This window comes from Erithacus rubecula (genome assembly GCF_903797595.1).
Source record: "Erithacus rubecula genome assembly, chromosome: 28".
Classification (NCBI taxonomy): Eukaryota; Metazoa; Chordata; class Aves; order Passeriformes; family Muscicapidae; genus Erithacus; species Erithacus rubecula.
The window spans coordinates 1,595,879-1,620,682 of NC_136680.1; the positions used below are offsets into that span (position 1 = coordinate 1,595,879).

A 24,804-nucleotide genomic window follows, 5' to 3' on the forward strand; every position below is an offset into this window, starting at 1 on the left:
TGTGCACCCCCTGTGCCACCCCCTGTGCCACCCCCTGTGCCACCCCTGGCCACCAGGACACCGCAGCCCACCCTCGGTGACACGGCCAGCCTGGCCTTGGGGACATTGCAAATCCTGTCCCCTGGGACTCGGTGGGGCTCAGGGCAGGGGACACGGCTGGGGGGGGACCCCGGGGATGTGGCAATGTGGCAGTGCCACCTCTGTGTCCCCCCAGAGCCGCTGGAGAACGACTCGGAGCCGGGCAAGGCTGAGAAACCCTGGAAACTGCAGCCCGACCTGGAGGAGCTGGACCTGGGCACGGCAGGTACGGCCACACCTGGGCTCTGCTGGCCACACCCGGGCTCTGCTGGCCACCCCCAGGGCTCTGCTGGCCACACCCGGGCTCTGCTGGCCACACCCGGGCTCTGCTGGCCACCCCCAGGGCTCTGCTGGCCACACCTGGGCTCTGCTGGCCACCCTCAGGGCTCTGCTGGCCACACCTGGGCTCTGTTGGCCACACCCGGGCTCTGCTGGCCATCCCAGGGTCCTGCTGGCCACACCTGGGCTCTGCTGGCCACCCCAGGGTCCTGCTGGCCACCCCCAGGGTCCTGCTGGCCACACCTGGGCTCTGCTGGCCACCCCAGGGCTCTGCTGGCCACACCTGGGCTCTGCTGGCCACACCCGGGCTCTGCTGGCCACACCTGGGTCCTGCTGGCCACACCTGGGCTCTGCTGGCCACACCCGGGCTCTGCTGGCCACACCTGGGTCCTGCTGGCCACACCCGGGCTCTGCTGGCTGCTCTGTGCCACCTCCCTGTGACACCACTGTGACATTCCCATGGCCCCAGGGGACTATTCCCACCCAAGTGACCACAGTGGTGACCCTCCACCCCCACAGCCGCTGTCCTCCATGTCCCCACGCTGTCCCCAAACCGTCCCCATGCTGTCCCCAAACCGTCCCCATGCTGTGCCCAAGCTTTCCCACACTGTCCCCCACACTGTCCCTATGCCATCCCCAAACCATCCCCAAACCATCCCCAAACCATCCCCAAACCATCCCCAAACCATGCCCACTCCATCCCCTCACTGTCCCTACACTGTCCCGTCGCTGTCCCTATCCCTTCACTGTCCCCACATTGTCCCTATCCCCTTCCCTTTCCCCATTGTCCCCACTCTGTCCCCTTGTGTCCCCATTGTCCCCACTCTGTCCCCTTGTGTCCCCATTGTCCCCACACTGTCCCCTTGCTGTCCCCACCCCCTCACTGACGCCACCCCACTCTGTCCCCATCCCAACCCCATCCCCTTTGTCCCCACTCTGTCCCTTCGCTGTCCCCACCCCACACTGCCCCCACCCCACACTGTCCCTCCCCACACCCCCCTCCCCCCAGGCAAAGGCGCCGCTTGGACCTCCTGGTTCAACATCGACCACCCGGGCGGCGACGGTGACCACGAGAGCCTGGCCGCCATCCGCTTCTACTACGGGGGGCGTGTGTGCGCTCGGCCGGTGGCGATGGAGGCTCGCAGCACGGACTGGCGCTCGCCCGAGGCGCTGGGCCAGCGGGTGCACGCCAGCCCCGAGCGCGGCCTGCGCTGCCTGCACCGCGAGCAGCGCCCCGGAGCCGCCTGCGCCAACTACAGCGTGCGCTTCCTCTGCCCGCGGGGTGAGGGGGAGCGCGGGGGGACGGGGTACCTGGGGTATGGGGTACCTGGGGTATGGGGTACCTGGGGTATGGGGTACCTGGGGTACGTGGGGTACATGGGGTATGGGGTATGGGGTACGTGGGGTACCTGGGGTATGGGGTACCTGGGGTACGTGGGGTATGGGGTACCTGGGGTATGGGGTACGTGGGGTACATGGGGTACGGGGTACCTGGGGTATGGGGTACGTGGGGTACATGGGGTACCGGGGTACATGGGGTACATGGGGTACATGGGGTACTGGGGTACCGGGGTACATGGGGTACTGGGGTACCTGGGGTACCTGGGGTATGGGGTACGTGGGGTACATGGGGTACATGGGGTATGTGGGGTACCGGGGTACATGGGGTATGGGGTACATGGGGTACATGGGGTACCTGGGGTATGGGGTACATGGGGTACATGGGGTACTGGGGTATGGGGTACATGGGGTACTGGGGTATGGGGTATGGGGTACATGGGATATGGGGTACTGGAGTACCTGGGGTATGGGGTACGTGGGGTACATGGGGTACATGGGGTATGTGGGGTACCGGGGTACATGGGGTATGGGGTACATGGGGTACATGGGGTATGTGGGGTACCGGGGTACATGGGGTACATGGGGTACGGGGTACCTGGGGTATGGGGTACGTGGGGTACATGGGGTACGTGGGGTATTGGGGTACATGGGGTACGTGGGGTACATGGGGTACATGGGGTACGGGGTACCGGGGTACATGGGGTACCTGGGCGAGCTGCGGGGGGATTGGGCTACTGGGGTACATGGGTACCTGGGGTGCATGGGGTACCTGCGGGGGAGTGGGGATACCTGGGATATCTGGTACCTGAGGGGTGTATGGGGTACCTGGGAAGTATCTGGGGGGTGTCTTCAGGTACCTGGGGGCAGCTGGAGTGGTGTCCCACCTCTGGCACACCTGGCACACCTATATTCCACCTCTATCTAGCCTGTATCTCACCTGCATCACACCTGAATCACACCTCAATCCCCCCTGTATCATACCTGAATGTCACCTCTATCTCACCCATATCTCACCTGTATCACACCCATATCTCACCTGTATCTCACCTGTCGCATTGTATCACACCTGTATCTTACCTGTTTCTCACCTGTATCACACCTGTCCTACCTGTATGTCATCTGTCCTACCTGTATCTCACCTGCCGGCTCCCAGTCACCCCTCTTTCGCGCAGGGGACGTTTACTGGTCGCACTGGTCGCCCTGGAGCCGCTGCTCGCGCAGCACCTGCGGCACCTGGGGCACGCAGAGCCGCGCCCGGCGCTGCCGCAGCGCCCGCAGCCCCGCCCCGCTCAAGGAGCTGCACTGCCGCGGCAAGGCCACCGAGCGGCGCCCGTGCGCCGGGCCCTGCCCAGGTACGTGACACACCTGTGCGCAGGTAGGGACCCCCAAACCCTGTGGGGTCACTTACCTGTGTCTGGGGAGATGGCAGGTAGGGATCCCTGAACCCTGCCCAGGTACGTGACACACCTGTGCGCAGGTGGAACCACAAACCCTGCCTAGGTATGTCACACACCTGTGCGCAGGTGGGACCCCCAAACCCTGCCCAGGTACGTGACACACCTGTGTGCAGGTAGGGACCCCCAAACCCTGCCCAGGTATGTCACACACCTGTGCGCAGGTGGGACCCCCAAACCCTGCCCAGGTACGTGACACACCTGGGGGATGGCAGGGACCCCCCAAACCCTGCCCAGGTACGTGGCACACCTGTGCGCAGGTGGGACCACAAACCCTGCCCAGGTACATCACTCACCTGTGCGCAAGTGGGACCCCCAAACCCTGCCCAGGTACGTGACACACCTGGGGGATGGCAGGGACCCCCCAAACCCTGCCCAGGTACGTGACACACCTGTGTGCAGGTAGGGACCCCCAAACCCTGCCCAGGTATGTCACTCACCTGTGCGCAGGTGGGACCACAAACCCTGCCCAGGTATGTCACACACCTGTGCGCAAGTGGGACCCCCAAACCCTGCCCAGGTATGTCACACACCTGTGCGCAGGTGGGACCATAAACCCTGTGGGGTCACTTACCTGTGTCTGGGGAGATGGCAGGTAGGGATCTCTGAACCCTGCCCAGGTACATCACACACCTGTGTGCAGGTGGGACCCCAAACCCTGCCCAGGTACGTGACACACCTGTGCGCAGGTGGGACCCCCAAACCCTGCCCAGGTATGTCACACACCTGTGCGAAGGTGGGACCACAAACCCTGTGGGGTCACTTACCTGTGTCTGGGGAGATGGCAGGTAGGGATCCCTGAACCCTGCCCAGGTACATCACTCACCTGTGCGCAGGTGGGACCCCAAACCCTGCCCAGGTACGTGACACACCTGGGGGATGGCAGATAGGGACCCCCAAACTCTGCCCAGTATGTGATACTCACCTGTGAGCAGGTAGGGACCCCCAAACACTGCCCAGGTACGTGACACTCACCTGTGAGCTGAGGGATGGCAGTTAGAGACCCCCAAACCCTGCCCAGGCACACGGCACTCACCTGTGCACAGGTAGGGACCCCGAACCGCACAGTGCCACCCACCTGTACCCTGGGGACTACAGGGGAGGGGACACAAAGAGCCAAAACCCTTCAAACCCTCACCTTGCTGCTCTCATTTCCACCTCACCTTTGGCCAGGTGATCACACCTGTAGGCCTTACAGGTGAGACCTCTCTTCCTCCCCTCCAGCCTCGGCAGCGCCCCCCGCAGGTTGCCCGGGGCTCACTCTGCACGGCACCGTGCTGTCCTCCAGCGGGGCGGCGCTGCCCGGTGCCCGCCTCTACCTGCCCGGTCACCCCGCGCCGCTGGCCCGCAGCGACGCCCGCGGGCGATTCGTGGCCTCGGGGCTTTGCCCCGGCCCCTCCGCCAACCTCAGCGCCCACCGCGACGGTTTCGCCCCCGCGCTGGCGCCCATCGTCACCAACGGCTCGGGCGTGGCCGTGGCGCACCTGAGGATGCGGCGGCTCGGTGAGAATAGGGGGGTGGATTTTGGGGGCTCCCCTGGCTGGGCGAGCCGCGGTTGCCCGTGGGCTAGCTGGGCTTTTTGCCCCTTGGCAGAGAAGCCCTACATGGTGCTGCACCCCGCGGCCAAGGTGCGGGAGGCCGGGCAGGACGTGACTTTCTGCTGCAAAGCCTCGGGCACCCCCGCGCCCCAAAAATATTTCTGGTGAGGCGGCGCAGCGGGCGGAGGGAGCGCAGGCGGTGCTGGTGGCGCTGTCCCCGCTGAGCCTCGTCGCGCTGTCGCCGCAGGTACCACAACGGGACGCTGCTGCAGGGGCCAGCTCAGCGCGCCAGCGGTCGCCTGGAGCTGCGGGATGTGGCTCCGGGGCAAGCGGGCACCTACCACTGCAAAGCCAGCTCCGAGGCGGGCGCCATCCGCTCCGAGCCCGCGCTGCTCACCGTGCTGGGTGAGCGAGCACCGCGGGGGCTCCTCAGGGGTGGCGACACCCCCGCTGACCCCTCTAATGCCGCCCCCTCCGTGCCCCCTCCCTAGCCCAGGGCCAGCAGAGCTGCAGGGCGGAGCCGGAGCCCAGCCTGGTGGAGCTGCCCAGCGAGTGCCCGCAGGATGCCGGCGGCTCTCGCTATTACAACGTGGGGCGCTGCCCGTCCTCGCCGTGCCCGGGGGGCCCCGCGGAGCCCGCGGGGTGCGGGGAGGAGTCGGGGCGCTGCTGCGGGGTGCGCAGGATGGAGCTGAGGCAGGTGCAGTGCGCGGGGTCCGTGCTGCCCGTCAAGGTGGTGGCCGAGTGCGGCTGCGGGCCCTGCGCCCAGCCCCGGGTGCTGGTGCAGGGCCGGGTGACGGCGGCGGACACCGGGGAGCCGCTGCGCTTCGGCCACATCTTCCTCGGGGGGAAAAAAGTGGGTTTCACCGGCTACCAGGGCTCCTTCACCATCGAGGTGCCGCCGGACACGCGGCGCTTGGTCGCCCGCTTCGTGGACGGCCAGCAGCGCTTGGTGGACGCGGTCAAGGTGCTGCCCTTCGACCGGCGAGGAGGAGCCGTGTACCACGAGGTGAAGATGATGCGCAAGAAGGAGCCGGTGGAGCTGGACGGCGGCCGGAGCAACTCGATCCCGCTGGGGGAGTCCGGCGGCCGGGAGCCCGTCGGGGAGCTGCTGCTGCCGGCAGGAGTTTTCCTCCGGCCGTCCGGGGAGGTTTTTAACGGCACGGTCAAAGCCAGCGTGACCTTCGTGGATCCCCGCGACATGGGCACGGCCAGCGCGGCCTCCAGCGACCTGAGCTTCGCCAACGCCGAGGGGGAAATCGTCCCGCTGCGCACCTACGGGATGTTCGCCGTGGATTTCCGAGAAGGAGAGAGCGGCGCGGCGCTGCAGGCGGGGCCGGTGCAGGTGAGGATGGACGCGGGGCAGGTGTGGATGGCGGAGCACCTGCAGAAGATGAAGCTGTGGTCCCTGAACCCCGAGAGCGGCCTGTGGGAGGAGGAGGGCGTGCTGCGGCCGGCTGGAGGCGGCCGCAGGAAGAGGGAGGAGAGGACATTCCTGGTGGGCAACCTGGAGATCCGCGAGCGGCGCCTCTTCAACCTGGACGTGCCCGAGGATCGCCGCTGCTTCGTTAAGGTCAGGGCTTACAGCAACGAGAAATTCAACCCCTACGAGCAGCTGGAAGGGGTGGTGGTCAGCCTCATCAACCTGGAGCCGCAGCCCGGCTTCCCCAGCAACCCGCGGGCTTGGGGCCGCTTCGACAGCGTGGTCACCGGCCCCAACGGCGCCTGCCTGCCCGCTTTCTGCGACGGCCAGCGCCCCGACGCCTACACGGCGCTGGTCACGGCCACGCTGGGTGGCGAGGAGCTGGAAGCCGTGGCCTCCAGCCCTAAGCTCAACCCCAACGCCGTGGGGGTGGCCCAGCCCTACCTGGGCAAGCTGGGCTACCGGCGCTCGGACCACGAGGACGCGGCGCTGAAGAAAACGGCGTTCCAGATCAACGTGGCCAAACCCGACCCCAACAACGTGGACGAGAGTAACGGGCCCGTCTATTCCTACCGGAGCCTGCGGGAGTGCGAGGAGGCGCCGGTCAGCGCCAACCACCTGCGCTTCTACCGCGTGGAGGTGGACAAGTACGAGTACAACGTGGTGCCCTTCAGGGAGAGCGATGTCACCTCCTGGACCGGCGACTACCTGGCGTGGTGGCCCAACCCGCAGGAGTTCCGGGCGTGTTTCATCAAGGTGCAGCTGGAGGGGCCGCAGGAGTACATGGTGAGGTCGCGGAACGTCGGGGGGAGCCACCCCCGCACTCGGGGCCAGCTCTACGGGCTGCGGGACAGCCGGAGCGTGCGGGACCCGCTGCTGGACAACACCTCGGGGGCCTGCGTGGAGTTCAAGTGCGGCGGGATGCTCTTCGACCAGAGCCTGGTGGACAGAACGCTGGTGTCCATCGTGCCGCAGGGCAGCTGCCGCCGCACGGCCATCAACGGGCTACTGAGGGACTACCTGAGTCGCCACCCGCCGCTGGCCGATAACAACCACACCGGAGCTTTCTCCATGCTGGCCCCGCTGGACCCGCTGGGCCACAACTACGGCATCTACACCGTGACGGACCAGAACCCGCGGCTGGCCAAGGAAATCGCCATCGGCCGCTGCTTCGCGGGCACCTCGGATGGTTTTTTCGCGGGAGATGAGAGCGGGGGAGGGCACGGCCGTCACCTTCAGCTGCCAGGAGCGGCCGCCGGGCAGGGAGAGCTTCTTCCAGCGCCTGCTGAGCTCTCCGGGCGAGGCGCTGCAGGAGATCCGCAGGGAGATGGGGAGATCCGAGCTGCGCCGCGCTCCCCCCGAAGTGATGGACTTCTCCTCCGGAGCCCCCGGCCCCACCCGCCGGACCCCCCAGCGGAGACCGGGCCGGCTGAGGGGACAGCGCTGAGTCCCCTCCGTGTCCCCTCCCCGGCGCTGCTTTGTCGCCTCCCCCCCTTTTATCCCCCTTTTTTTTGTGTCGCTTTTGGCCGCGCTCATTTATAACGCCCGAAGAATTGGGGGGACAGCGGAGTTGGAGGGCGGGGGGACAGCGGGGACGTGGGGAGGGGGTCCCGCCATCCCCCCCGGTGCTGTCGCTGCCTCCTCTTGGTGCTCAGCCCCGCGGCGGGGAACGAAATAAAAGGAATTAAAAAGAGGGGAGAAGGGGTGGGCATGGCAATGGGGTCCCCGCCCGGTGCTTTGTCCCCCGCGCGGGGAGAATTTCAACCCCGAATCCTACAAAAAACTGGATTTTTGGTGGGGGAGGAAACCCCAAGGATAACGCGGATAAAAACTCCCTCCCTACGGCGCCACCCCCACTGGGGGTCCGGTGCCTCGGCGGCCCAGATTTGGGCGGATTTGTACATTATTTATTATAAAAATATACAATTGTTATTATACACCCGCCTGGCTGCTGGGCTTCTCCGGGATTTGGGTGGGGGGGGCCCAACCCCGCGTGTCCCCCGCGTGTCCCCCGCGTGTCCCCCGCGTGTCCCCCGCGTGTCCCCGTTGTCCCCAAACCCTGCCCCCGTTCGGTAGCACCATCCCGGCCGCTCCTGTTTGCCTTGGGCCGGGCTCAGCCGGGGCTGGCACGGAGCGAGGGGGGGCTCCTTGCCAGCTCGCCGTGGCCAGCGGGACGTGGCAGACGGGGCGGGGAGGGGGTGGGGGGACCCACCCAGCGCCCCCCTCCTGGCACCGGGATGTGCCAAGCCACCAGCTGGCCACCCCCTGCGTGACCCCAGCAGGGTGAGGGACAGGGTGGCTCTGTCCTGCTGCCACCTGGGTGTCCCCCAGAAGCTTTTTTTAGGTGTCCCCCCCCTTTTTTTTCCCCTGCTCGCCGTCCCAGCCGAGGATGCTGTAATGGAACAGGCGGCGTTTATGGGGCCAAACCTGGGACAACATTTCCCTTCTCCAAGCCGCCCTGGCCCCGGCGCGGCATTTTTCCACCCTTTTTTCCACCCTTTTCGCTGGATGCGGGATCAAAGGGGGCGCGGGGGCCCTCGGGGGGGTTCCTTGGCTGAAAACGCGGCCAAATCCCGGCCCCGTCCCGCCGGGATGCGATCCCACGGCGGGCGGGAGAGGGAGAGGGAGGGAGGAGGCACCTGGAATGTTGAGATTCCATGACGAGGTCTCATTCCAACCCCTCCTTCCCAAAATCTGGGTGCTGCCTGTGCCTGGCTGCTCCTTGTCCTGGATTCCCCCTGTCCTGCTTGTTGTTTTCCCCTGGATTTTCCTTGTCCCGAATTCTCCTTATCCCTGAATTCTCCTTATCCCAAGCTGTTCCTTATCCTGGATTCTCCTTATCCTGGTTGTTATTTTCCCCTGAATTTTCTTTATCTCGAATTCTCCCTGTGTTTTTCCCCTGGATTTTCCTTATCCTGGATTCTCCTTATCCCGAATTCTCCTTATCCCGAATTCTCCTTATCCCGACTGTTCTTTATCCCGGATTCTCTCTATCCTGGGTGTTGTTTTTCCCTGGATTTTCCTTATCCTGGATTCTCCTTTTCCTGGGTGCTTTCCCTGGATCCCACCTGTCCCTGAATCTCTCTCTCATCCCTGGATCCTCCTTATCCTGGATTTTTCTTATCCCTGGATTCCCCTTTTCCTGGATTCCCCTTTTCCTGGATTCTCCTTTTCCTGGGTGCTGTTTTCTCCTGGATTCTGCTTTTCCCTGGATCCTGTTCACTCCTGGATCCTGGGTTTTTTTCCCCGGATTCCGTTCACTCCTGGATCCTGTTTTTTTTCCCGGATCCCGCTTCTCCCCTGATTTTCCCCGAGTGCCTGGAATTGTCCCCACTGTCCCCAGGGAAACCCGGGGGAAGTTCCCGGTGGCAGCGGCCGGGACAGGGCCGGGATCCGGGATCCTGTGGGAATGTGGGAATTCGGGATCCTGTGGGAATCCGGGAATGGGGGAATCCGGGATCCTTTGGGAATAAGGGAATGCGGGAATCCTGTGGGAATCCTGTGGGAATCCTGGAATGCTGGAATCTGGGAATGCCGGGATCCTGTGGGAATAAGGGAGTTCGGGATCCTGTGGGAATCCGGGAATGGGGGAATCCGGGGATGGGGGAAATTCGGGATCCTGTGGGAATCCGGGAATGGGGGAATCCGGGAATGGGGGAAATTCGGGATCCTTTGGGAATAAGGGAATGCCGGAATTATGTGGGAATCCTGGAATCCGGGAACGCGGGAAATCGGGAATCCGGGAATATGGGAATGCGGGAATATGGGAATGCGGGAATTCGTGAATTCAGGGTCCTGTGGGAATCCGGGAAAGCGGGAATGCGGGAATTTGGGATCCTGTGGGAATCCGGGAATGCGGGGATTTGGGAATCCGGGATCTTGTGAGAATCCGGGAATTCGGGAATTTGGGAATTCAGTATAGGAATACCGGGATCCTATGGGAATGTGGGAATTCCGTGTGGGAATGCAGAGATCGAGTGGGAATGCGGGAATCCGGGAATGCCGGAATCTGGGAATTCTGGAATCTGGGAATGCCGGGATCCTATGGGAATAAGGGAATTCGGAAATTCGGGAATTCAGTGTAGGAATGCCAGGACCCCGTGGGAATGTTGGAATTCGGGATCCTGTGGGAATCTGGGCATGCGGGAATTTGGGAATCCGGGATCTTGTGAGAATCCGGGAATGCAGGAACTCGGGAATTTGGGAATTCAGTGTGGGAATACCGGGATCCTATGGGAATGTGGGAATTCGGGAATTCAGTGTGGGAATACCGGGAATCCGGGAATTCGGGAATTCAGGAATTCAGTTTGGGAATCAGGAATTAGGGAATTCGGGAATGCGGGATTCCAGGATCCTGTGGGAATCCGGGAATTTGGGAATTCATTGTGGGAATGTCGGGAATGTGGGATCGTTTCCCACCTCCCGTTCGGTTTGGGGCAGGTGGAAGCGGCTCCTGGAGCCGGGAATGAAAAAATGGGGAAAAAGGCAAAAAAAGGGGAAAAATTGGGAGGAATGGGAGAAAAAAAGAGGGAAAAGGGGAAGAAATGGGGGAAAGGCAAAAAAACCCCAAAAGAAGGACAGGAAGGGATGAATCCCAATCCCAGGAACTCCCCGGGAGCACCGAGCTGTGGGGTGGAGGATCCAGAGTGGATTTTCGCAATTTTTGGGTCAAAACTCCTCAATTTCCCCATTTTTAACACCAGGGATGCTAAAAAATGGGAATGTGGGATGGGGATGGAGCGAGGATCCCCTAAATGTGAATTTTGGGGTGATCCAGAGATGGATTCAAACCCGGAGGGTTCGGGAGGCAGAAGAAGGGATGGGAATATTCCGGGAGAGAGGAAAAATGGGATTAAAAAAATAAATTCAGCTGATTTTTTCCCCCATTCCAGGCCACATTCCAAGCGGGAATGGGAACGGGAGCCCGGAGCCGGCAGCTCCCGACCCGCCCCGGTAATTTGGGATGGCCAGATCCCAAAAAAAAAAAAGGGAAAAGGATATGCCAGCACGTCGGGATCTCGTGGAGGATTTTTTTGGGATATTCCCCCTCCAAAAAAGCAAAAAAAAAAAAACCCCAAATCAAAGCAAAAAAAAAAAAGTTAAAAAAAGAAACTAAAACCCTACAGGGAAGCGGGAGAATTTGGGAATTTTTTTGGATTTTTTTTTATTTTGGGAATTTTGGGATATTCCACCGCCCTCCCTTCGGGAATGAGGAGCTGGAAAGGAGCTTGGGAAGCGGCTTTTGTGTTTTTTTAAAAAATTTCTTTCTTTGAAAGAATGGAAAATGTAATGACAGGGTCTGAATGAAAAGGATAAAAGGAAGCAGCTGGGGAGGCCCTAAATAGAGAGAAAACCACAAAAATAAATTTATTTTAAAAAAGAAAGGAAAAAAAAAAAAGTGAGAGGGAACAGGGGGTGAAAAGGGGAAGGAAAATTTGGGATCCTCCTTTCCAGGCTCTGTCCATAAATGGGGCATCCCCGGGGACCCCAAAAATGAGCATCCCTGGGGATCCAGGGAATCTCTGAGGACCCCGAAATTGAGAATTTGGGGTCCTGAGCATCCCTGTGGATCCCAAAATTGAGAATTTGGGATCCTGAGCATCCTAGGGGACCCTAAAAATGAACATCCATGGGGATCCAAAGAATCTCTGAGCACCCCGAAATTGAGAATTCGGGATCCTAAGCATCCCTGGGGGATCCAGGGAATCTCTGGGGACCCCAAAATTGAGAATTTGGGGTCCTGAGCATCCTAGGGAACCCAAAAATGAGCATTCCAGGGGTTCTGAGCATCCCTGAGGACCCCAAAAATGAACATCCCTGGGGATCCAGAGAATCTCCAGGACCCCCAAACTGGAGAATTCTGGGGTATCCAAAGTACCCCCGGGGACCCCAAAATTGAGCATTCCCAGGGATCCTGAGCATCCCTGGGGACCCCAAATCAGGGAATCCCTGGGGACCCCAAAATTGAGCATTCCAGGGAACCCCAAATCAGGGAATCCCTGGGAATTCTGGAGCTGAGCATCCCTGGGGACCCCAAAAATGAACATCCCTGGGGATCCAAAGAATCTCTGGAGACCCCAAAATTGAGAATTTGGGGTTCTGAGCATCCCTGGGAACCCCAAAAATGAACATCCCTGGGGATCCAAAGAATCTCTGGAGACCCCAAAATTGAGAATTTGGGGTTCTGAGCATCCCTGGGGACCCCAAATCAGGGAATCCCTGGGGACCCCAAAATTGAGCATTCCAGGGAACCCCAAATCAGGGAATCCCTGGGAATTCTGGAGCTGAACATCCCTGGTTACCCCAAAAATGAACATCCCTGGGGGATCCAGAGAATCTCCAGGACCCCCAAACTGGAGAATTCTGGGGTATCCAAAGTACCCCCGGGGACCCCAAAATTGAGTATCCCAAGGGAACCAGAGGATCCCTGGGGACCCCAAATTGGGGAATTCCTGGGGACCCCAAACCAGAGAATCCCGAGGGATCCAGAGCATTCCAGGGAACCCCAAATTAGGGAATTCTGAACTGGAGCTTTCCAGGGAACCCCAAATCAGAGAATCCCTGGGGATCCCAAACTGGAACATCCCAGGGAATCCCAAATTGGGGAATCCTGAACTGGAGCTTTCCAGGGAACCCCAAATTAGAGAATCCCTGGGAATCTCAAACTGGGAAATTACTGGGAACCCCAAATTGGGGAATCCCTGGGAATCCTGAACTGCAAAATTCCAGCTGTGGAATTCCAACCAGGATTTTTATGAAATTCCAACCCAGTTCCGTCTATGGAATTCCAGCCAGAATCCAGATGTGGAATTCCAGCCTGATCCAGCTGTGGAATTCCAGCCCCATCCAGCTGTGGAATTTCAACCAGGATTTTTCTATGGAATTCCAATCAGGATCCAGCTGTGGAATTCTGACCCGATCCAGATGTGGAATTCCAACCAGGATTTTTCTATGGAATTCCAATCAGGATCCAGCTGTGGAATTCCAATCAGGATTTTTATATTAATTCCAAACAGAATCTTTCCAGCTGTGAAATTCCAGCCAGGATTTTTCCATGGAATTCCAACCAGAATCCAGATGTGGAATTCCAACCAGAATTTCTTTATGGAATTCCAACCCAGATCCATCTATGGAATTCCAACCAGAATCCAGATGTGGAATTCCAGCCAGGATTTTTCTGTGGAATTCCAGCCCCATCCAGCTGTGGAATTCCAACCAGAATCCACCCTCCTGGAACTGGGAATTTTTTGGGGACAACGAGCTGGGAGCAGGAAAAAAAAAACAAAACCCCAATCCCAAAAATCAAAAAAAAATTTTGGGGAACAGCCTGAGGGGCTGTGAGATCACAGATTTTTAATTTTTTTTTTTTTTTTCCCAATGTAGAATTCCACAGGAAAATTCCTCTCTTTCCCAATATATCCGTGCTTGCCCAAGGTATTTTTAATTTTTTTTTAATATATTTTTTTGTTTTTCAGCTTTTGCATCCCAAACATTCAAAACGAGCTTCTGGAAAAAACATCCCCGGGTTGTTTTTTTTTTTTTTTATATGTTTTTTGGTTTTATTTTTTCCAGCTATTTTTGAACCTTTTTTCTTTTTTTTTTTTTTGGCTTCCTTTCCCCCTCTGGGGCTGCAGCCCATAAATAATAATAATAACAACATTTTTAAAGCCTTTTCGCTGACACTTCACCAGCTCTGCCAGAACCTTTTCATTCTCCAGATGGCGAAAATCCGCCTCAAAATAACAAATAAAAAAGGAAAAAAAAACACCCTTTAAAAAAAAAAAAAAAAAAAAAAAAAAAAAAAGCGCCTGGAAGTTTTGGTAAATATTTGGTGTTTTTCTCCTTTTTTTTTCTGGCTTAAAAAAAAAAAGAAAAAATTTGTCACATGAAGATGAAAAAGTCCTAAAAGTGGAGCAGATATTTTTGGGGTGGTGAGGGAGGAAGGAGGATCCCTGTGCCCATTTTGGGGTCCCCCAGGATTTTGGGGTGTCACATCCCAGGGAAAAATCCCAAATCCTGGTGATTTTATAGCCCAGATGCTCCAAAGGGTGAATATTTTGAATCCCATCGATTTGAGGTAGCCAGATCCTAAATATCCCGTAAAACTGATCCTAAATATCCCATAAAACTGATCCCAAATATCCCATAAAACTGATCCCAAATATCCCATAAAACTGATCCCAAATATCCTATAAAATGGTCCTAAATATCCCGTAAAACTGATCCTAAATATCCCATAAAACTGATCCCAAATATCCCATAAAACTGATCCCAAATATCCCATAAAACTGATCCCAAATATCCTATAAAATGGTCCTAAATATCCCATAAAATGATCCTAAATATCCCATAAAACTGATCCCAAATATCCCATAAAACTGATCCCAAATATCCCATAAAACTGATCCCAAATATCCTATAAAATGGTCCTAAATATCCCATAAAATGATCCTAAATATCCCATAAAACTGATCCCAAATATCCCAAATCTCCAATCCCAAATCCCAGGCTCCTAATCCTAAATATTCCATATTCCTGATCCCCCATATCCTCAGTATCTCTGATCCCAAATATCCCATAAAACAGATTCCCCTTTCCTTGAGTATCCCAAATCCCAAATATCCCAGACCCTGATCCCAAATATCACATAAAACAAATCCCCCCATTCCCTGAGTATCCCCAATCCAAGGTACCTCGTGCCCCAAATCCCCCAAACCCCAGACACCCCAAAATCCAGGTACCCCAAATCCCATAAACTCCAAACTCCAAGAATCCCACATCCCAAATCCCCCATACCCCAGACACCCCAAAATCCAGGTACCCCAAATCCCCTAAACTCCAAACTCCAAGAATCCCACATCCCAAATCCCCCAAACCCCGGACACCCCAAAATCCAGGTACCCCAAATCCCCTAAACTCTAAACTCCAAGTACCCCACATCCCAAATATCCCAAACCTCAAATGCCCCAAACCCCAAACTCCACAGCACAAATCCCCTAAACCTCGAATCCCCCCATACCCCAAATCCCCTAAACCCCAAACTCCAAGTACCCCACATCCCAAATCCCCCATACCCCAAATCCCCCAAAACCATTTATCCCCCAAACCCCAAGTCCCCCAAACCCTAAACTCCAAATTTCAAATCTATTTACCCCCCATACCCCAAATCCATTTACCCCCAAACCCCAAATCCTCGAAACCCATTTGCCCCCCAAACCCCAAATTATTTATCCCCTTATACTCCAAATCTCCCAAATCCCAAACCCCACATCCCCCAAATCTCCCATACCCATTCACCCCCATGCCCAAAACCCCAAATTCCCAAATCCCAAATCCCCCAACCCCATATCCCAAATCCCCCACCCCCCAAACCCCAATGTCCCCAAATCCATCCCGGTAATGTCCCCAAATCCAGACCAGGAGTGTCCCCAAATCCAGCTTGGGAATGCCCCCAAATCCTGCCCGGGAATGTCCCCAAATCCAACCCAGGAATGTCCCCAAATCCAGACCAGGAATGTCCCCAAACCCTGCCGGGGAATGTCCCCAAATCCATCCTGGGAATGTCCCCAAACCGACCCTGGCAATGTCCCCAAATCCAGCTCAGGAATGTCCCCAAATTCATCCCGAGAATGTCCCCAAATCCGACCCGAGAGTGTCCCCAAATTCAGCCCAGGAATGTCCCCAAATCCATCCCGGTAATGTCCCCAAATCCAGCCCAAGAGTGTCCCCAAATCCAGACCAGGAGTGTCCCCAAATCCTGCCGGGGAATGTCCCCAAACCCAGCCCATGAATGTCCCCAGATCCAGCCCAGGAATGTCCCCAAATTCAGCCCAGGAATGTCCCCAAACCGACCCCGGCAATGTCCCCAAACCCTGGCTGGGAATGTCCCCAAATCCAGCCCGGAGGTCACCGATTGTCCCCGTGCGGGGGATTTTGGGAAGCACGTGATTTCCTGGAAAACCCCTTTTTTTTTTTTTTTTTTTTTTTTTTTTTTAATTTTGGAGAACCGAAACCGCTGAGTTTTGGGATGAGAACCCGCCGTGCGTCCCAGTCATGGCGGGGCCCTGGCAGGTGGTGGCAGCTGTGACCCTGGTGGCCACGGTGGCGCTGGTGGTGGCCGTGGCGGTGGCAGTGGCTGTCCCCGCGCTGCTGTGTCGCTGCGGGGGACAGGGCGACAATTCCACGGCGGAGCTGCGGAAAGTTCTGCATGTCACCAACGAGTCGCTGGCCGTGTCGCGAGGGAGGTGGCAGCGCTGCAGGGAGGAGCTGGTGGGTGTTGGGGACACGGGGACAGAGCTCTGGGGGGGTTTGGGGACAGCCCGAGGGGGGGTGGCAGCGTTGTCACCGTTGTCGCCCCCTCAGGGAGCGCTGCAGGGACAAAGGTTGGAGCTGGAGCGGGCGCTGGCCAATGTCACCCGGCTGGAGGGTGAGTGCCACTGTCCCCTGGGCCACCCTGAGCAATGTCCCCTGGGTGTCCCCTGTGCCACCCTAGGCAATGTCCCCTGGGTCACTTTGTCCCCTGTCCCTTCTGATCCCTGTCTCTTGTGCCACCCTCATTCCCTGGGCCACCCTGACCCCTGTCTTGTCCTGTCACCTGTCCCCTGCGACACCTTGTCCCCTGTCCCCATGGCCACCCTGTCCCCTGGGCCACTGTGTCCCCTGTCTTTTCCTGTCCCTGCTCCCATGGCCACTCTGTCCCCTGTCCCTTGTGTCACCCAGCCCCCTGTCCCCTCCTGTCCCCTGTCCCCTCCTGTCCCCTGTCTTTTCCTGTCCCTGTCCCCATGGCCACTCTGTTGCCAATCCCTTGTCCCTCCTGTCCCCTGGGCCACCCTGTCGCCTGTCCCCTCTGCAGAGCAGAACCGGGCGTTGGGGACAGAGGTGACATGGCAGCGGGAGCAGCTGGTGGCGGAGCAGAGCCTCAGGTGAGACCCCGAGCCGTCCCCACCCCCGCTGCCACCCCGTGTCCCTGTCCCTGTCCCTGTCCCTGTCCCTGTCCCTGTGCCTGTCCGTGTCCCCAGAGTCCCTGTCCCTGTCCCTGTCCCTGTCCGTGTCCCCAGTGTCCCTGTCTGTGTCCCCCGTGTCCCTGTCCCTGTCCGTGTCCCCCGTGTCCCTGTCCGTGTCCCCCGTGTCCCTGTCCCTGTCCCTGTCCCTGTCCGTGTCCCTGTCCCTGTCCGTGTCCCCCGTGTCCCTGTCCCTGTCCGTGTCCCCAGTGTCCCTGTCCGTGTCCCCAGTGTCGCTGTCCCCGGCAGGTCCCAGCTCCAGCGGCAGATCCAGCTCCTGCAGGAGCAGCTGTGGGACGTGAGGAGCCAGCGCTCCGCAGGGGACAGGCCCGCGATGTCCCCCGGTGTCCCCACCCTCCTCCTCCTGCTCGGGATGCTGCTCCTGTGACCCCGAGCACCCCGGGGTCCCCCTGTCCCCTCTGGGGGTGACCAGGGACTGTCCCCACCCAGCCTGGGGGTGACAGTGGCCTCAGGGTGCTCTGCCTTGTCCCAGTGTCCCCAACTCCATGGGGACATCCCAGAGTGACCATTCCCCTCCAGCCACCACTTGGAGGGAGGGGACAGGGACACAGGGACATGGGGACACAGGGACATGGGGACACAGGGACACGGGGACACGAGGACAACAGGGACACAGGGATACAGGGACACAGGGACATGGGGACACAGGGACACGGGGACACAGGAACACAAGGATACAGGGACACGGGGACATGGGGACACAGGGACACAGGGACACGGGGACACAGGAACACAAGGATACGGGGACACAGGAACACAAGGATACGGGGACACGGGGACATGGGGACACAGGGACACAGGGACACAGGGACACGGGGACACAGGGACACAAGGATACGGGGACACGGGGACATGGGGACACAGGGACACAGGGACACAGGGACACAGGGACACGGGGACACAGGGACACGGGGACACAGGGACACAGGGACACAGGGACACGGAGACACGGAGACACAAGGACACACAGACACAAGGACGTGCAGACACGGGGACACAGGGACACAGGGACACAAGGACACGGGGACATGGGGACACAGGGACACGGGGACACAGGGACATGACAACGCTGCCCGAGCCGCAGATATTCCCCAATCTCCTTTTCGAACCAATTCCCAATAAAACCTGACCAAACTCAGCTTTTCCTCGCCGCGGGTGACACCGAGCCCCGCGGTGGGGACAGCTGGGAACCCCCGGCGGTCACCGAGGTCACCCCGGCTTGTCCCCGCAGCTGGGACAGAGCCCAACCAAAACCTATTCTGGGCTGGGACCTGCGACAAACCTCAGCCCACGCGCGACAATTACGGAGCCGCCAGCAGCGCCAGCGGCACATCCCGGCACGGCCACCAGCGGAGCGGGTCCTGCTGTCCCCTCCTGTCCCCTCCTGTCCCCTCCTGTCCCCTCCTGTCCCCTGCTGTCCCGCGTGTCCCCTCAGCATGGACCCCGCGGTGCCCAAAGCCACCCTGAAGGTGCTGGGACTGTGCGCGGCTCTGCTGCTGCTGGTGGCCGCGGTGACAGTGGCGGTGGCCGTCATGGTGTGGCGCTCCGAGGCCCTGGGCAAGCTGCGGGGATGTCGCGACAGAGCGGCCAACGAGAGCCGCGAGCTCGGGGATCGCCTGGAGCGGCTGGAGCGGCTGCGGGAGCGCCTGGAGAGCGACAGGGACGAGCTGCGGCGGGAGCTGGCGCGGGCACGAGGGGACAGCAGCAGGGACAATGCCAGCCTCGCGTCCTGCCGGCAGCGGGCGGTAGGTGGAGGGGTGGGGGCGGCCGCTTTGGGGTGGGAAATGGGATGGGGACGGGGATAATTCGTCACTGTCCCCTTATCCGGGCTCTAACCAGTGTCCCCTGTCCCCGGAGGTGGCCAGAGGGACAGTGGTGGCCGGTTTGGGGTGGAAAATGGGATGGGGACAATGGTCACTGTCCCCTTTTCCGGGCTCTAACCACTGTCCCCTGTCCCCGGAGGTGGCCGGTTGGGGGTGGAAAATGGGATGGGGACAACGCTCATTGTCCCCTCAGCAGCCCCTCACTGTCCCCTGTCCCCAGAGGTGGCTGGAGGGGTGGCGACAAGGCGGTGCTTGGTCACTTCGGGGTGAAAAAAGCGATAGGGACAATGGTCACTGTCCCCTCACCACCGTCCATTGTCCCCGTAGGTGGCCAGAGGGACAGTGGTGGCCGGTTTGGGGTGGAGAAGGGACGGGGACAGCGCTCACTGTCCCCTTATCCGGGGTCTAACCACTGTCCCCTGTCCCCATAGGTGGAGGAGGGGTGGGGACAAGGCGGTGCTTGGTCATTTTGGGGTGGAGAATGGGATGGGGAATTGGGAATAGGAACTGGGAACTGGAACTGGGAGGGGAACGGGAACCCTCTGTCCCCTCAGCGCCGCCCCCTGGGGGACGGAGCCAGCACATCCCTGCAGGGGACACCCCAAAAACGAGCCTGGGATGTTCCCGGGGGGACAGAGATGTCACATCCCTACAGGAGACACCCCAAAAAAAGAGCCTGGGATGTTCCCGGCGGGGCACAGCTCCCACATTCCTGCAGGGGACATCCCAAAAACGAACCCGGCGTTCTCCTGGGGAAGCACAGCCATCACATCCCTGCAGGAGACACCCCAAAAACGAGCCCGGGGTGCTCCCGGGGGGGACACAGCCACCACATCCCTACAAGGGACACCCGAAAAACGGAGTCAAATGTGCTCCCAGGGGGATAGAGACATCCCATTCCTACAGGAGACACCCCAAAAACGAGCCCGGGGTGCTCCCAGAGGGACAAAGCCCCCACATCCCTGTAGGTGACACCCCAAAAAACGAGCCCGGGGTTCTCCCAGAGGGACAAAGCCTCCACATCCCTGTAGGGGTCACCCCAAAAAACGAGACCGGGGTGCTCCCAGAGGGACAAAGCCCCCACATCCCTGTAGGGGTCACCCCAAAAACGAGCCCGGGGTGCTCCCAGGGGCACAGAGCCACCACATCCTAGCAGGGGACACCCCAAAAACGAGACCGGGGTGCTCCTGGCTCCATCCCGGCGGGGCACAGCCGTCGCATCCCTACAGGGGACACCCCAAAAACCATCTCCGGCCCCATCCCGCCCGTGCCCTGCCGCTGCCGGCCGTGCCCGCTGCCTCCATCCCGGTAATTGCCGCTCCCGAGCCCGCGGCGGGGGCGGCGCTCCCGGTTCGTCCTTCCCGGGTATTTTTAGCTGCGGTTCCAGCCGGGGAAGGGCCCGGAGGAAGAGCCGGGTCCCGCCGCCCCTCTCGGGCTCATCCGGCTGAACAATGGCCCGGAGAGGCTGGAAAATGGCCCGGGCTGGGCTGGGCGGCTCTGGGAGAGCTGCTGTCCCCTCGCTGGCACCGGCGGTGTCACCCGCGGGGTCACCCCGGCCTGTCGGGGCAGTCGTGGCTTCCCCAGGAGTGGCATCACCTCAGGGGTTGTCGCCAAATCGGTGTCGCCAAATCCGTCTCCCCAAATCCGTCTCTCCAAATCCATCTCCTCAAATCCTTCCCCTCAAATCCTTGTCCCCAAATCCTTGTCCCTAAATCCATGTCTCCAAATTCTTGTCCCCAAATTCTTGTCCCCAAATCCATGTCTCCAAATCCGTGTCCCCCAAATCCGTGTCCCAAATTTTTGAGGAAGATGAGGGGTCACCCAAAGCCACCAGGAGCGTAGGGACAGCTTGGGGACATGGGGTGACACTGAGGCAGAGGAGCAGGGTGAGGAGCCGGGGTTTGGGGGTGGCACTGCCCAGCTCTGTCCCCACGTGTCCCCACGTGTCCCCACGTGTCCCCACGTGTCCCCTGTCCCCAGGCCAGCCTGGACGCCAATGTCACCGCGCTGGGGGACGAGCTGGTGGCGCTGCGGCGCGAGCGGGCTGAGCTGGCCCGTGACAAAGTGACACTGCGAGGTGAGCTCTGTCCCCTCTCTGTCCCCCGCGCCGGGGGGTGCTGGGGTGACACCGCTGTCGCCACTGTCCCCAGAGGAGGTGGCGCGGGGCGCGCAGCAGGAGCGGGAGCTGCGGCGGCGGCTGCAGGAGGCGCTGGAGCAGCAGCGGGAGCTGCGGGAGCGGCGGGAGCGCTGCGAGGCGCGGCAGAGCGAGCTGCAGGACACGCTGTAAGGTCCCTGTCCCGCGGGGACACCCCCTGTCCCACGGGGACACCCCCTGTCCCGCGGGGACACCACCCTGTCCCATGGGAACACCACCCTGTCCCGCGGGGACACCTCCCTATAAGGTCCTTATCCCCAGAAGTGGCATCCTGTAAGGTCCCTGTCCCCGGGGGACATCTCCCTGTCCCGTGGGGACACCCCCTGTAAGGACCTTGGCCCCCCAGGGACACCCCCTGTCCCTTGGGGACACCACCCCGTAAGGACCTTGTCACCCTCTGCAGGGTTGGGCCACCCTCAGAGCAGCCACCCCCTAAAAGAAGCCACCCCCCAATCCTTGTGACATCCTGCCTTGTGACACCCTCCCCATGGAGTCCCCTCCCCCCCATCCCCATCCCTGTCCCTGTCCCTGTTCCATCCCTGTCCCTGTCCCCATCTCTGTCCCCTCGTGTGTCCCTCCAGTCCCCTTCTCTCCATCCCTGTTCCTGTCCCCTCTCTGTCCCCCCTGTCCCTGTCCCTGTCCCCTCCCCCTGGGGACCCCCCGTGTCCCCTCCCCGGGACAGGGCCACCCCTGACGTGGCTCTTGTCCCCACAGCCGGGATTACGCGGCCGAGCTGGAGGCGCTGCGGCGGCGGGGCCGCGACAGAGGCAGCGGGCGCAGGTGTCCCCCGTCCCGGTACCTTTTGGGGGGACACGGGGAGCGGGGACACCCCGGGGAGAGGGGGCAGCCCCAGGGGGACACCCCAGAGAGGGGGGACAGCCCGAGGGGGACATTCCGGGGAGAGGGGACACCCCGAGGAGGGGGCACAGCAAGGAACGGTGGCTTCGCTGCCGTTGTCACCCGTGTCCCCAGGGCAGCGGGACTCACCCCTGTGCCCCCCTTTGCAGGAAGGGCTGAGGCCCCGCAGCCCCCCCGGCCCCGCCCCGCCGATCGCGACATTCCCGGTGCCGATCGCGACATTCCCGGTGCTGATTGCGACATTCCCGGTGCCGATCGCGACATTCCCGGTGCTGATTGCGACATTCCCGGTGCCGCTGTGCTCCCAGCGCCGGGACCAGCGGGATCCAGTCACGGGCCCGGAGCCACCACGGCTCAGGGGGTGGAAGACGGGTCCTGATCCCATTGATCCCTGATCCCATTGATCCCTGATCCCATCGGGTCCTGATCCCACTGTGATTCCTGACCCCATCCCATGTCCCGATCCCACCGGGCCCCGATCCCATCCTGCGCCCTGACCCCACAGTGGCTCCTGACCCCATCCCATGTCCCAACCCCACAGTGATTCCTGATCCCATTGTGTGTCCCGGTCCCATCATATCCCCATGTGCACTGATCCCACAGGGTCCCGATCCCACTGTGATCCTAATCCCGCCGTGTCCTGATCCCATTGTGTGTCCCGATCCCACTGCACATCCTAATCCTGCCGTGTCATGATTCTGACCCTGATCCCACAGGGTCCCAACTCCACCGTGTGTCCCGATCCCGCCATGTCCCGATCCTGATTCCGACCCCACTGTGTTCCGATCCCGGTCCCATTGTGTGTCCCAGTCCCGATCCCGATCCCATTGGGTGTTCTGGTCCCAGTCATGATCCTGATCCCGCCGTGCCCCAATCCCGATCCCGATCCCGGTCCCACCATGTCCCGATCCCTATCCCATTTTGTGTCCCAGCCCCTATCCTGATCTCGGTCCCTGTCCCGATCTCGTTCCCCTTCCCGTTCCCGTTCCCGTTCCGTTCCCGTTCCGTTCCCGTTCCCGTTCCCGTTCCCGTTCCCGTTCCCGTTCCCATTCCGTTCCCGTTCCCGTTCCGTTCCCGTTCCCATTCCGTTCCCGATCCCATTCCCGTTCCTGTTCCCGTTCCCAATCCCGTTCCCATTTCCAGCCCCGTTCCCGTTCCCGATTCCGTTCCCGATCCCGTTCCCGTTCCCGTTCCCGTTCCCGATCCCGTTCCCAATCCCGTTCCCGTTCCCGTTCCCAATCCCGTTCCCGATCCCGATTCCATTCCCGTTCCCGTTCCCGATTCCATTCCCGTTCCCGTTCCCGTTCCCGATCCCGATTCCATTCCCGTTCCCGATCCCGATCCCGATCCCGTTCCCGTTCCCGTTCCCGTTCCCGTTCCCGTTCCCGATCCCGTTCCCGTTCCCGTTCCCGTTCCCGTTCCCGTTCCCAATCCCGTTCCCGATCCCGATTCCATTCCCGTTCCCGTTCCCGTTCCCGATCCCGATTCCATTCCCGTTCCCGTTCCCGTTCCCGATCCCATTCCCGTTCCCGTTCCCGATCCCGATCCCGATTCCATTCCCGTTCCCGTTCCCGTTCCCGTTCCCGTTCCCGTTCCCAATCCCGTTCCCGATCCCGATTCCATTCCCGTTCCCGTTCCCGTTCCCGATCCCGATTCCATTCCCGTTCCCGATCCCGTTCCCGTTCCCGTTCCCGTTCCCGTTCCCGTTCCCGATCCCGATCCCGATTCCATTCCCGTTCCCGTTCCCGATCCCGTTCCCGATCCCGATCCCGATCCCGACCCCCCCAAGCCCCACTCCCTCTTCTCCGCCATCCCGTGTCACTCCCTCGGTGTTCCCTCCCCATCCCGCAGCCGCACAAGGGACAGCGGGGTCCCTTTTCCATTTTTTGGGACATTTTCGGCTCATCCCGGGCACGGTTTTCCCCAGAATCCGCTCCGGGAGTTCCCGCGCTCCAGAACCCGGGAACGTCGGGAATTTGGGGGAAATTTGGGAATATTGGGCAATAAAAGCTGCGCTGCTGGCCGGGACATGTCCCTGTGCCACCAGCCCGCTGTCCCCTGCGCCCCTGACCCCAAATGTCCCCTCCCCAATCCCAAATGTCCTCCCCTAAACTCCAGGGATTTCTCCCACCCCGAGGTCCCCAAAGCTCTGCCAGCGACCCCAAAACACCCCGTGGGGACACCGATGGACCCAAAACACCCGAGAGGACACTGGGGGACCCCAAAACATCCGAGGGGACACTGGGGGACCCCAAATCACCCGAGGGGACACCAGGAAACTCAAAAACAGCCCGAGGGGACATTGGGGGACACAGAGCCACCCCTCACGCTGTCGTGGGGCCACTCCCGGTGTCTGTCCCTGCAGGGGGTGGCACCGTGTCCCCAGCTCGGTCCCTGCGGGTCGGGGCGGGCTTGGGGACACCTTGGGGACACCGTGGGGACATGGAGGGGACCCAGCGAAGGACAAAGGGTGACGCTTGGGGTGGGAGGGCTGATGGGGGTGGGGGACACTGTCACTTTGTCCTTCGGTGCCACCGAGGGTGTATGGGGGTGTCATCACGGCCGCTGTCACCTTGTTCCCAACCCATGGGGATGTCGCGACACCAAAACCCCGCAGGATGCTCGGGAGGAATCTGGGGGGAGTCAGGATGTGACCCCAGCTCCTGTCACCGCCATTGTCACCTTGTCCCCATCCCATAGAGGGGGACCGGGCTGTGGGACATCGCTCCTGCCACCACCACTGTCGCCCTGTCCCCAACCCACGGGAATATCGCGACCACAAAACCCTGCAGGATGCCGGGGGGCAGCCCGGGGGGGCCAGGACGAGGGACACCAGC

At 60.4% G+C, this 24,804-nt stretch overlaps 2 protein-coding genes across 3 annotated transcripts; both read left to right on the forward strand.

The window, feature by feature from the left end:
- Window positions 1-37: 37 nt before the first annotated feature.
- On the forward strand, window positions 38-7,652 carry LOC306813196 (cartilage intermediate layer protein 2-like). Its single transcript, XM_079328400.1, is given in 8 exon segments — window positions 38-304; window positions 1,367-1,639; window positions 2,871-3,050; window positions 4,377-4,655; window positions 4,746-4,854; window positions 4,938-5,095; window positions 5,182-7,301; window positions 7,303-7,652. Coding segments are annotated over 8 exon segments (3,495 nt in total). The 5' UTR covers window positions 38-183; the 3' UTR covers window positions 7,558-7,652.
- An 8,471-nt stretch (window positions 7,653-16,123) lies between these two features.
- On the forward strand, window positions 16,124-22,228 carry CCDC194 (coiled-coil domain containing 194). 2 transcript variants are annotated; one of them, XM_079328372.1, is made up of 8 exons: window positions 16,124-16,379; window positions 16,473-16,536; window positions 16,963-17,032; window positions 18,714-18,876; window positions 20,935-21,031; window positions 21,105-21,237; window positions 21,824-21,904; window positions 22,117-22,228. In XM_079328372.1, exons 1-8 carry the CDS (start codon window positions 16,164-16,166, stop codon window positions 22,124-22,126), a joined length of 834 nt encoding a protein of 277 aa, XP_079184498.1. In that variant the 5' UTR covers window positions 16,124-16,163; the 3' UTR covers window positions 22,127-22,228. The 2 variants fall into 2 exon arrangements, with proteins under 2 accessions (XP_079184498.1, XP_079184499.1); XM_079328373.1 differs by having other exon boundaries at window positions 21,824-21,889; window positions 22,117-22,209.
- The last annotated feature ends 2,576 nt before the right edge of the window (window positions 22,229-24,804 follow it).